This window comes from Suillus subalutaceus (genome assembly GCF_016647625.1).
Source record: "Suillus subalutaceus strain FC151 chromosome Unknown DFJ58scaffold_117, whole genome shotgun sequence".
Taxonomy (NCBI): Eukaryota; Fungi; Basidiomycota; class Agaricomycetes; order Boletales; family Suillaceae; genus Suillus; species Suillus subalutaceus.
Window position 1 is genome coordinate 1 of NW_024540366.1, and position 13679 is coordinate 13679.

Consider the following 13679-nt stretch of genomic DNA (forward strand, 5'->3'; position numbering starts at 1 on the left):
ATCTTGTCCAGATAGTGGAAGGGGACAAATGGAAGATGCCTTCCAAACGCGCTATGGCTCTTATGAATGGTTGGTAATGCTGGAAGGTCTCACTAACGCTCCAGCAGTTTTCCAACGCTTTGTCAATAGTGTGTTTGCTGATATGCTGGATGTATGCATTATTGTATATCTGGATGACATCCTTATCTATTCCCATGATCTTGCGTCCCACAAACAACACGTCCGAGAAGTACTCCGTCGACTCCGTAAACGTCGTCTCTATGCCAAACCCAAAAAATGCGAATTCCATTCCACTTCCGTTGAATACCTCGGATACCTCCTATCTCCGGATGGCTTGACTATGTCGTCCGAGAAGATCCAAGCTATTACTGACTGGCCGGAACCCCGGAAAGTCAAGGATATCCAGTCCTTCCTCGGATTCGCAAATTTCTATAGACGGTTTATATTCAACTACTTGAATATTGTGGTTCCGTTAGCATGGCTTACATGCAAGGATGCCCCGTGGAACTTTTCCGAAGATTGTCGGAAATCCTTCGAAGAACTCAAGAAAGCTTTCACTACCACTCCAGTGCTTATGCATTGGATGCCGGATGTTCCTATAGTAGTGGAAACCGATGCCTCTGACTATGCTAGCTGGAATACTTTCCATTGTATGTCCAGACTCAGAGCTTCGTCCGGTAGCATTTACTCTCGTACGCTAACCGCTCCGGAACCAACTATGACACCCACGACAAGGAACTTCTAGCTATATACGAAGCTTTCGGACCTGGCAACATTATCTAGAAGGCTCGGCCGAGCCTGTAGATGTTGTCACGGACCACAAAAACCTTGAGTACTTCGCCACTACCAAACTCCTCTCTCGCCGTCAGGCCCGCTGGTCGGAATTCCTCCATCAGTTCAATCTTGTCATCCGCTTCCGTCCCGGAAAACTCGGAGTTAAACCGGATTCCCTTACTAGACGCTGGGACGTCTATCCCAAAGAGGGGGATAAGGACTACGCTCGAGTTAACCCTCATAACTTCCGTCCGGTATTCACGTCCGAACAGTTAGCTTCGTCCCTACGAGCCTCAACCTTAGCAACTCCGGTTCTTAGAGCAGCTGTTCTAACTGGATATTGATGACCTTCGGAAAGGACATCCTGACTGCACTTCCTAATGACCCTATTGCAACCAACCATCTTCCGTTACCTTCGGATCCGAGATGGACAGTGGACGATAGTGGTTTCCTCGTTGATGACAACTGTATATATGTTCCAGAATCCGATAACCTCCGACTTCGCGTCCTCCGTAATACTCATGATCACCCCTTATCCGGGCACTTTGGTCAAAAACCGAACCTTAGACCTCATCCGACACGAGTATACATGGCCGGGTATACGCACCTATGTTAAGGGACTATGTCCGATCCTGCACTACCTGTGCCCAAGCCAAGGGTTCCGAGACATAAAACACTATGGATTGCTCAAACAACTCCCCATACCGGAAAAAGCCATGGAATTCCATCTCTATGGATTTATAGAGCAGCTTCCGACTCATCCAGCTTTACAGCCATCCTCGTTATCATAGATCGACTATCCAAGGCAAGCGATATTTGTTCCGACTCATGATACCATTACCCTCTCCTGACCTCGCTCGCCTGTTCCTACTTCATGTGTTTTCCAAGCACGGAAGTTTCCGTCCCATGTTACCTCGGACCGTGGTACAGAATTCGTATCCCACTTCTTCTGGGTCCTTAGGAAAAGCATTGGATATGGTCCTCCACTTCACATCCGGATATCATCCGGAAGGGGACGGACAAACCGAGCGTGCCAACCAAACCCTAGAACAATACCTTCGGATATACTGCAATTATCAAACAGGACAACTGGTCGGAAACTACTTCCCTTAGCAGAGTTTGCCTACAATAATGCTCCAAGTGCTACTACCGGAGTATCGCCTTTCTTTGCTAATAAGGGTTATCATCCGAACATATCCGTCCATCCGGAATGTGATCTATCCTCCATCCGATGCTCACGACTATGCTATAGACCTTGACGACCCTTCATCAATTCCTCCAAGAAGAAATGGCTCACGCCCCAAGAAAGATATCAAGGACCTGCAGATGCTAGACAGGAAACCCACTCCGGATATCAATATCAGAGATCAAGTCTTTGTCAAGGCTAAATACTTCTGTTCCACTCGCCCATCTAAGACACTCTCGGAAAAGAACCTAGGTCTGTTTGAAGTCATATCTCATCCGGGTACACATTCCTTCACCATCTGACTTCCCGAATCCATGAAATCTGTCCATCCCATTTTCCACATCTCTCAGTTAGAACCCTCCATTTCGAACACAATTCCTAATCGTATCCAGCCCCCTCCACCTCCGGTCGAAGTCGACAGAGAACCAGAATATGAGATATCCGAAATCCTAGACTTGAAGCTAGACCGTCGTAGACGTCAATGCCAACTATTATACCTCATCCGATGGTCCGGATACGAAGGAACAGACAAAGAGACTTCATGGTTACTAGCCACGGAACTCGGAAACGTGTCCAATCTAGTCTTGGCTTTCCACACTGCATATCCAGACAAACCCGGTCCTATTGCTATATAATGAATATACAAAGTGGATATACAAGTACATTAGTAGCAGAGAAAGCGGATCTGGAAATCCTTAGCCATCCATCTCCATGTCCCCAGCGGATCCGGATTCATCAGTGTCCTTCTCAGTGGCCTCAGATTGGGCTGCCTCAGTGATCCGAATTCCATTCCGGATCCCCTCAAGAAGGATGTTCTGGAACTCTCTCTGCTGCTCCAAAAACGCCTCCAAGTTAGTATTCATCCTCTCCATAGCAGTCCTACTCCCTTCCACCGCTCCAATGCTCTGCTGGAGTAATCCGTTGGTCCGGACCAGCTCCACTACAATGTTGTTAGCAGCAGCAACCCAGGCCTGATCATCATACTCCACTTCCACCTCATCCGCTACTGTCATCTTCATATCCAGATCTGGAGTCGGACTCTGCTGGCGCTTCTTACCCTTGCCTCTCGGAGATGGGTTCTCAGCAGCGCGCTGCCTCTTCTTAGACTTGGAATCCTTGACAAGTCCAGGCCTTCCAGGGAAGGTAACCTTATCCTTCCGGCACAGATTACAAGCCTTGATCTATCTGAACATCAAGAGTCACGGATCTGCAAAAATCAAGGACAACTCACCAAGGAATTGCTATCAGCATCAGACCATAGACAGATCCGATTCTTCTTAGCGCAACGGGTACAAGACCCATCCTTATCTGCTGAAATACCGCAAGTCTACAAAATCCGATAAGGGATGGATCTGATAAGCCACGGATCCAATGGTACAAATCATAACTCACCATTTCCGCTACAATAGCCCTGTGCCTAGTCTCCTCCGCTTCCCTTCGGATCTCAGCCTGTTCAATCTTCCTAATCTCATCCAAGCATTTCCGTTCCACCTCCTCCTCTTGTTGCTTCCGCTTTTCAGCCTCTTCCTCCTTCCAAACCTCGGCCTCAGCAGCAGCCAGCGCAACCTGTACATCCGCTAGAGTCTGCCTAGCGGTCTTCTTAGAGCCGGATCCGTTATCAGCCATGTTTGAGTTAAGCTAGTGGTAGTGAAAAAGTGGGGAAAGGAAGGAACACCTGCGACACTTTGGCATCCATATATCTGTCGAAAATCCGAACTCAGCAACTTCTCCCATCAACTTCTCTATTGTCTCGTGCTCATACCATCCATTCTGGATTGCTGATTCTTGTGCCTCTAGGGATCGGTCCTAAGGGGGGGATACTGTCATATCCCATATTCCCGGGTACAGATCCAAAGATCCAGATCTCAGATCCGATCCAGATCCAATGGACATATCCGTCGTCCGGTCCACAGATCCAATCTGATTCTTATTTCATGTCCTGTTCATATAACTCTAACTATCGTTCATCTCCTTTTGGCATTCCTGTACACCGATATACTGATCCGCTTTAGCTTATACTTCATTCCCCCGGTTTATGATTTGTTATCCATCCGACTTACCGATATGCTGTACACATACTTTGCTTATACTTCGTACATAGCCTTGCGCCTTTGCTTATTGATCATTCCATTAGTTATCCATAGTATATAAACCCTTGTACATGCGCTGTAGTAGATCAGTTCGAATATCATCTTAGATTGCACTCATTCTGTCTGGACTCTAAGTCCCTCCGTTATCCGTCCGGACTCGAGTACGATACTCTTGTCTATTCCGAGACTTAGGATTGATTCCTATAGTCTATATATCCGTCTCTGTCTTCGGACAGTCCTCACCTGTTAGTTTCTAGTTCAGATCCATTCCAGATTAGCCGTTACTATATATGTTCGATATCCGGAAGCCCTAACGGATCCGTTATGAGACTTATCCGTCTCAATAGACGCGATACTCTAACACTCTGACATAAGGGGCAAGACTCGGGAAAGGGGCACAGCGCACAAGCTGAGGCCGAAGCCCTTCAGATCCGATACTACTTGAGTACGGTCTTAACAGGTGTAAAACAAACATGAGTGTATGTAAGTTCTACCTAAGCGCTCTCCCAGGGCTTGGAGCCGAATAGGGAGCGCTCTAAGTATGTAAGTGAGGTAAAGTGATGTAAAGTAGGGTCCATGACGAAATAGGAAGTGTATATGCCAAATATAGTCAGATAACGAAAAGGGACATACCAAGGGACTGGTTGACGATGGATGGATGCTCCTGGATGATGCGCGACACAGGGCGCTTAAGCGCGAGAAAGCGTGCAAGGCGCGCATGCGGGAATACTGCGCGTTGTGCAGGAAAGTGTTGCGCCTATGGCGCATTTCGCAGGAAGTGGTGCGCTCCATGGTGGAAGTCACAGTGGATGATGGTGCAAGTTGTACCATGAAGGCCAGTTGTCAGAATTCATAAAAATGAGCTCATATGAGCCCACAGAAACGTGAGTCTTCACAGCGGTTCTCAGTATTGCCAGCACTCAGTGTTGATGGAATTGTTGCCCTGGATATATTTGAAGGCTCTGTCAATAAAGAACTCTTCATTAACTTTCTCCGTGATCAAATTGTGAGTTGATATGCTTCATAAGTGTGCTTCTGAAGCGAGTCAGATATTTTATATCATCATAGGCACCAATACTCACACCATGGCCAGGGACCACAAAGTGTTGTGGTTCTGGACAATTGTGCAATACATCATGATGAAGGTGTGCGACAAATCAATTGAAGACGAGTGTGGTATGTGCACTTCACACTGTGACATCTGAGACTCTGACTTTTGACCTGTTAATGTAGGAGCCTGACTGGTTTATTACCTCCATATTCTCCCGATTACAACCCCATTAAACAAGCCTTTCATTCCATCAAAGCTTGGCTCCATCATCATGAAGCTGAAGTCATTGATGCTGATGTCCGGCCATGGCTCATACATCAAGCTGCAATGTCAGTCTCAGTGGATGATGCAGAAGGTTGGGCTCTCAATTGTGGTTATTCATAATATTAGAGATAGTGCTCGATATAGTACTGATGCTCGATATAAGTATGATACTGTAGTGATATGTAGCAAAAGGCTGTTAGCTATTAAATGAATGGTTGTGTAGGCAAGGCACTGTCAATCAAACCTGGCTCCTCTTTTCCTTCCAAACGTGCATTCCACTCCTTGCAAAACACCTGGAATTTAATAATACGTCCCTCGACGGCACTCAGAACCTCACATAAGTGAGCTACAGGAACCTCAGGAATAATGTCAGGCGTGAGCTCAAGATCCATGAGAACAGTCTTGGAAGCTAGGAGATTGATGCCTTTCCTCATAAAAAAGTCACCGAGACATGCATGAATCTCAAGGCCATTATCTGAACTGGTGACATTGGTGACGGCACATTCTTCACATGGGATGGTGTGGCTGGTGTTGGCACCAGTGAGGACGTAGAAGGAGCATCATGATTGGGAGATGTGAGATGTTTCGTAAGGAGTGGGAGCATCACAGCCATCAGAAGTGCTGTGTGATCGGATGTTGAAGACGATGAAGAACGAGGTCCTGTACAACCACAAGGCTTCACATCTGTCAGTTGGCCATCACGAGCACCATCAAAGTCAGCTGTATTGGGTGGTTCATGCTTTGTAGCATCACCAGCAGCCTCAAAAACTCATCAAAAGGTGCCAGATACTGGATAGAGGATATTTACCCATGCTGCAGCCCACATTTTGAGCTTCCTGTGGTTCAATCCAAGATGTTCTCCCCGTCAATGAGACATAGCAATGGCCATCTTGGCCATGCTCACCCTGATGCTTGGCACATGACCATTTCTTCTTGAGTTGAATGATGTACTGTGCATGCAGTTGTGCATCTTCAGAGAATGTGTTGAAACGTGGCACCTGAATAAAATTCACAATCAGATCATGCCACTACTTGAGAGGACAGATAGCCTACTTTGGTACCATAGGCAAGTTCCTCATCCTGATCTTGAACAGTAGCTTCGGTAAGTGAGTGAGGCTGAGAGGACAATATCATTGCGACAATCCATGTCAAATGCAGAAGACTTGAGACACGCACCCTTTTTCGGATGCGAAAACCATCCATCATATCAGTATTGAACTTGACACTGACTGCACAGGTGTCTTTTTCTTCTTCATCAACACCAAGATCGCAACATTGAAATCATGGTTGTTCTCAATAGTAGTTGCTCCACTTTTGCCGCCACTTTCAGTTGTTTGGCATCAGGCACAAAATAAATAAAGGAATGAAACACGAACAGAGAACCTGTCCATGAGAGCTTGAAACCAGGCCCAGAATGAACACCAGGACTATATTGATCAGCCAACTCGTAGATAGCGAGGAACTTCTGGATAAATGTTGTCCAAGTAATGTCCTCAAGGACAATATGGTCGGACTTCACAGTCTTGAACTTCTTGACAACAAGCTTTGAACCTCGAACCTGTCTTGTCCAGTGCAGTGTATACCATTGTAATTGAAACAAGATGTCCCATCACCGGAACTTCACATGAATCAGTAACATGCTGCAGCAACAAGAAAGACGGCTCACTAGTGACAGTATCTGGAGCCATGGACTGTATGACGGGCTGTGTCAGTGTCGGTGTGGTTGCAGGCTGGCTAACTGGTTGGGCAAGGTATCCATATACACGGCAAGCATTGTCTATTTCCTCCTGCGAGATATAGAAATGAGGTGGATCAATAGCACCATCTTTTGCCACAAAAAAATCAGTGATTCATTGTGATCATGTAAGATAACGACTCACCAATCCAACCCGGGCGCTGTAACCAGTACTCAGAAGGTCGACGAGGGGAGACCTGGGGACACTCATAAAAAATATCGGCAGCAAACACAAGGAGCTTCAAGTTGGGACAGCTGGCCTGTGGACATCATGCAGAAGGGAATGTGAGGGCCTGAGACTGGAGGGAAATGCTGGCCATGAACTCACTTTATAGGTCCTGTGCGTGCCCAAGCCCGTGCCAAAAAGGCCCATAGAATGTAGCATATTGCACTACTTGGCCTCTAGACTACTTCGAGCATAGTCACAAATGCCAAGTGAGCAATGGTGCAATATAAAAAAGACTAGCTGACCTGTTTGCCGTTGATGTCTAGCCTCAACAAGCTACAGAGCATAACTGCAAGACAAATTGTATGCAGGGCTGAAATATTGACTGACCTCAACTTTGAAGTAGTAGCGAGAAATCCGAGTCGACAATGGATCTGATAGCTCCAATGTGGTATATGAGGGGTGTCGGTGTCTCCATCTATGTTGAACACGGCATTAACGATATGTGCAAGTTCCCCCACATGAGTTTCATCTAAGTAGAAGTAAGCGCCGTGCTGGCAGTGCCGTGTGACAGGTGACACGATACCAAAATGGACGAACAAGCCCGACCAAACACATTTTTCTGCACGAACGACTGCAGTTTTTAATGCAAACCACTGTAAATGTACTGGAGAGACATCACCAGAGTAGAGCAGGATCATAAGAGAAAGGGCATGCAAAAAATGTGCTCGAATTTGAGTGAGATTGAGTGATATAAGCATGCTCACAGCCCGCACATTGCCGAAAGTTGATTACACTGCAATCAGCTAAGCCACTGTCGGATAAAGCCAAGAAGAAAAAAAATGTACCTGTGAAGTCACTGCTGCAAGAGGTGTGCAAAAGGGAAATGCCGAGCATAGAGCCCATCATTAGATAAGCTTTTAAACCTTAATATACAGCCACTTGAAGTTATCAGCGAACTGTTTTGAGTTCCTCAATAGTGGCATCAGAAGTTAGTAGAATCGTTCACTGAAGACCAAGAGGGGGGGAGGGTTTTCCTAGCATAGAACACATCTAGATAGTTTAATCAATAAAAAATGTGTGTTGAAGGGCACTGCTCACTAAATTCAGTATTTTGGATGTCATGTGTGAAAACATGTGACTGTCATATTCAGTCGCATCTGATATCAATAACGTTGCAATAACGTGTATCTTATGACCCCTCTGTCCTGTCGGCCCACCGACTCTCATTTGCAAACAAACACATCCATTCAATATGTATTCTAATGCACGTCCATCACATGCAGGCCGGTTCCCATTGATTTACAACACTTCAGCACCCAGCATCAGCAACGACTCATACGAAACTTCACAACATGAATCAGATCACACATCTCACAGTATTAATAATTCTAATTCATCTGGACATTTATCTGGACATTCTCGCAGTCCTACCTTAGATTTCCAAGTACAATTACAGCCTGAGGACTCAGACAGTTACTATTCCCTATCTTATACTTCACCTGATACACTGTCTGATCGCTGGGATTCCAATGGATATGCAGATTCTCAAGAGTCAGAGCCCCCACATATACCATCAATCGCCTTACCTGCAGACTTCGACATCAATACAGCACTAAAACTTAATACTGCTGAGGCACTGTATGATGTATTCAGGGCACACGGCCTCGAGGTTGACGGCACCAGTCCGAGATGGACCCTCCGTTGTCCTGGCTGCAAGGAATGGTGCCAGACTAGCATACCCTCAGGCCTTATGCTCTGGCATGAAGGCCAATTCAGTTCCTTGGTCAGCCATCAAGGCAGCAAGCGATGCATTCAGGCTAAACGACGCACTGAGCAAGCTCAATCATCACGTTCCAATACCCTTATCACTTCCTGGTCTCTCATTACCTCAGATAACAGGTATTTTCATTTCAGCTCTATCTAATTACTTAATTTTGTACTTACTACTACTGGATCCTTTTTCAGCCATCTTTCTCCCTCCCTTCATCTTGACAACTGTCCTGGAATTGCTGTTGTCTGGCCAGACTACCTACGTCCATTCCTCATGCTTTTCCCCTGGAGCCGGTATCATGATGGCCCAGATGCTTTGCCTTTTACCATCAATAGCACACAACCAAGCGCTCCTCGTGCTCGCTCAAAGTATTGCAGCCATCTCGTTTTCAGGATTCACCATGTGGCAAGTGTTCTGACATGCACAGACACATTGCACACCTCTCTGAAATAGCCCGGGATCCCAAGCACCACACTAATTACAAGTATCTTGGCCTCAGGCACATGCAAGACATCTGTTAAGACCGTAGCTCAAGGGTTGACAGATCCGAAGGGCTTGGCCTCAGCTCGTGCGCTGTGCCCCTTACCCGAGTATGTGCCCTTAATTTCAGAATGAAGTCCAGTTGGAATCTGATGAAGTCTGAAGGACTTCCGGAGGCTGGCTACTCTGGTGGAGTGCTGAAGGACTTCTCATGGTAAGCTCCTTAGATGGAAACACATAGAGGATAGACTGCAAGGGACAGAGTACAAAGCAGAATAGGATAGGAGGAGCGGTCCGAAGGACAGGATGTCCGGAGGTCCGAAGGTTAAGACATCCGAAGGTTAAGACATTAAGATGTCCAAAGGTTACGATATCCAAAGGTCCGAAGGTTAGGAGGACCAGAGGGAAAAGGCTACTATGGACAAGGTCTGGAGTAGAAACAAACAGAGGTAGACTACACTTAAGTAGAGACGGAGTTGACAGGAAGTAGACAGAAGTCTCGGAAAGACAGGAAGTGCCAGAAAGGCAAAACTCCGGCTTAGAGAGTCAATCCCTAAGCATGGATGTAGATGGAAGGATAAATCCGGAGGACTGGAAAGTCGGCCTAGGGAATCCTTCCCTAGGCCTAAGGAAAGGCAATACTAAGATGGACTGAAGTCCAAGAGCAGATGCGAGAGAAAGCAAGTCTATGTTGAATGAGTGAAGTCTAATATGATATTTGAACTAAGGAAACTTTATAGGAGTTGTACAGAGGTTTATATACTAGAAGGGATCCAAGAGGATCAGTGAGCTGAACACAAATGCTATGTATGAGCATGTGGAAACATATTGGTAAATATGAATAGAACATAAGTAAATGAACTCGGAGATGAACAGAGTACAAGGATCAATAAGCAAGACGGAAACAGAGATAACCGAAATCCGGAGTCAAGGGGATTACCATAAGGAAATAGATGCTGATTTAAGGTTTGGGCTTCGGATATGAGTATAGGTCGGATCTGAAAGTCTGGAGATATCGGATGAGGCGTCTGGATATCGGATGAGCGGATTCGGAGATCTAGGTGAAGATGAGACTAGGATATGGATCATGGATATAGACCAATAGTCTAGGGAAGGTAGAGTACAAGATGGAATGAGCTCGGATCCGATGAATAGGAACTCAATCATTCTCGCAAGTATATGCGCTCGCTCACCCAATTAGACGACTACAATCGCCTCCTTATGGCCATATCTGAAAAGGATATCCCCCACATCCACCAAATTGTCGATGTTGCTCTATGTCATGGTTCCAGCATGCAGGAGGTTGTCAACAAGCTTGAGGATGCTCTCGAGTGTGCATATACCCCTCAAGGTTATGGTACCGATGACTTGGACATCGCAACACTTGTTTTTAGGCTTGGCGGGCACCAGCTCCTTTTTGCACTTAATCAATCACTTGGTCTCCCTTCTCTCCGTACTCTCTGTACTAAATCCACCTTCACATCCATCGTGCCAACCATCAGTCCAATATGAAATGAGCAGTTTGATCAAAACATCCAAAATATCATTATCAGCACTCGCACATGCTCAGAATTTCAGTCGCTGCATGGTGCCAGTCTCATGATTGACAAGATTGCACTTGAGGAGACGGCAGTTCATTTCAGTAAATACAACAAGGTTGGGGGACTTTTCTGGAAGCATTCACACATTGTAGAGCCCATCCTTCAGCACATACGGGGCTGCCGTAGACATCGCGCAGAAAATTCACGGCGGGGAACTTCACCTTGGGAAGGAACTCACCGTGATTGGTGCCTCTTACTTTGGTGAAGATGAGATTTATCCAATACTAGCAGCGCCTACATGCAAGAATGAAGATGCTTCTGACATGGAGCGCATACTCACCCATGCCATTGATCGTTGGGACAGAACTGGTGCATCTATGTCCATTGGCCCAATCTGGTTGTTAGCAACAGATGGGGATGCAACCAGGTGCGCTGCTGGTCACAAATTGTTCGTGAAGTTACCGCTACCCACAGAGTCACCTTTATATGGTACACTAAGCAACATGCCGGGGACTTAATCTATACACTAAGCAACATGCCGGGACTTAATCTATACACGGGCAAAGATGAAGTCACTCTAGACTTTGACTTCAAGCACATTTTCAAGCGTACATTTTTCTTTCTTGATCAACATTGATTAGTGTTAACATAAATTTAGGCTGCTGCACACTTATTCAGGTCACCTGCAGGCATTGTCCTTAACAATGGTCGCGTCATTAACTCTATGATGCTTGCACGTTACCTCGTCTGGCTGCCCTCCCATGATGAAGCAGCGGTAACCAAATTTCTTCACCCAGACGACCCTCAGGATGTCCCGCGTGCTGTCAAACTTATGCTTGCCATCATCAAACTCTCAAACTATCAGACTGACTCATTCTCTACTGATATTGAGACCTGTGCTGACCTCACTGTCTTGTTACTTAAGGGTCTTATATACGACGTGTATATACAGTGGCTCAAAAAAGTGTCTCAATGTTTGTGGCTTTTCATGTAATTGCTTTCTTGTGAGTCAGGATAGGGAAATATGACTAAGCCATAGGGAGGGGTGGAAAAGCTCTGTGTTAAGACCGTACTCAAGTAGTATCGGATCCAAAGGGCTTCGGCCTCAGCTCGTGCGCTGTGCCCCTTTCCCGAGTCTTGCCCCTTATTTCAGAGAGCTAAAGTATCGCGTCTAGTGAGACGGATAAGTATTGTAACGGATAAGTCTTGTATCGCAACGGATAAGTATTGCAACGGATCTGTTAAGACTTCCGGATATCGAACGTATAGAGTAACGGCTAATCCGGATCAGATCCAGACTAGAAACTAACGGGTGAGGACTGTCCGAAGACAGAGGCGGATATGTAGACTATAGGAATCTATCCTAAGTCTCGGAGTAGACAAGAGTAGCGTACTCAAGTCCGGACGGATAACGGAGGGACTTAGAGTCCAGACGGAATGAGTGCAATCTAAGATGATATTCGAACTGATCTACTACAGCGCATATACAAAGGTTTATATACTACGGATAGCTAACGGAATGATCAATAAGCAAAGGTGCAAGGCTATGTACGAAAGTATAAGCAAAGTCTAAGTGGAGCGTATTGGTAAGTCGGATGGATCACGAATCATGAACCGGGAATGAAGTACAAGTAAAAGCGGATTCGTAAGTGTAGCGGATCAGTAAGCAAAGCGGAAGTAAAGGATAACCGGTATACAGGTGTACAGGAATACCTGAAAGGAGATGAACGATAGTTAGAGTTATATGAACAGGAAATGAAATAAGAATCAAAGCGGATCTGTGGACTGGACGACGGATATGTTCATCGGATCTGGATCGGATCTGTAACCGGATATATGGTATATGACACAACACAACTATACAGGATAAGACTTCTTGCCAGTCCTTAAGTACACGGTCTACGACTTTTCTAGTTTTCATGGTAGATAACATGCTGAGTTCTTGGGAAGAATGTCTTTCAATATTCTCCTTCTTGTTCCTTGGTTAGTTTAAACCTCATGGTCTCAAAATACTGAGTGTGAAGTTTGTACATGTTTTGGCAAGTGTGTGCCCATGGATTCATGAAGTGTGTCTCATGATTTGTGTCTCCCTTCCTGAAAAAGAGAGAGGAAAGTAGTGCTGATGAACTTTAGCTAGGTAGCTGTACTTTGTTATATAGTCAACCCCTGTAAGGTAGTATATAACATGAATATATGTTTCTTATTCTTAACTTCAAGGCTGCTGAATGGCCTGCACTTAGATCTTACTGGTTCTCACATGGTTTGAGAAAAGAGTTAAAGTGGGGAAGCTTAAATTGCATGGGTGAAAATGGGCTCCTTATATACCTTTTGGGAGGCCATCTTACTAAGCATGATTCATCACATAGATTGGTAAGAATCTGTTTACAAACTTGTGTTGAGTCAGCTTGTTTACTAATGTACATACACAATGAAGTGTAGTATTACAAAGAATGAAAAATGAAAAGCATGAGTCATCACATGGATTGGTAAGAATGTGCTTACAAACCAAGTCCTCAGGTGTGCTGAATCAGCCTTATGACAAAGTGGATTACAAATACAGTTGCAAGTTTACAAAGCATGATGAATCATGACCAAACATGATGAGTCAAGTTGAATCC

General features: G+C 45.5%; 3 protein-coding genes across 3 annotated transcripts; 2 read left to right on the forward strand and 1 right to left on the reverse strand.

The window, feature by feature from the left end:
• Window positions 1-5299: 5299 nt before the first annotated feature.
• Window positions 5300-5485, forward strand: DFJ58DRAFT_665919 (uncharacterized protein; the record flags this gene model as incomplete). Its single annotated transcript, XM_041382533.1, has 1 exon — window positions 5300-5485. A coding segment is annotated over one exon (186 nt), but the record flags the coding sequence as incomplete, so codon positions are not given.
• An 83-nt stretch (window positions 5486-5568) lies between these two features.
• Window positions 5569-7473, reverse strand: DFJ58DRAFT_732046 (uncharacterized protein; the record flags this gene model as incomplete). Its single annotated transcript, XM_041386127.1, has 9 exons — window positions 5569-5794; window positions 5854-6125; window positions 6190-6363; window positions 6419-6542; window positions 6596-6688; window positions 6742-6923; window positions 6979-7190; window positions 7246-7360; window positions 7429-7473. 9 exons carry the CDS (start codon window positions 7471-7473, stop codon window positions 5569-5571), a joined length of 1443 nt encoding a protein of 480 aa, XP_041239854.1.
• A 3268-nt stretch (window positions 7474-10741) lies between these two features.
• DFJ58DRAFT_844681 (uncharacterized protein) lies at window positions 10742-11698 on the forward strand (the record flags this gene model as incomplete). Its single annotated transcript, XM_041393099.1, has 4 exons — window positions 10742-10973; window positions 11091-11176; window positions 11214-11488; window positions 11536-11698. 4 exons carry the CDS (start codon window positions 10742-10744, stop codon window positions 11696-11698), a joined length of 756 nt encoding a protein of 251 aa, XP_041239855.1.
• Window positions 11699-13679: the final 1981 nt, after the last annotated feature.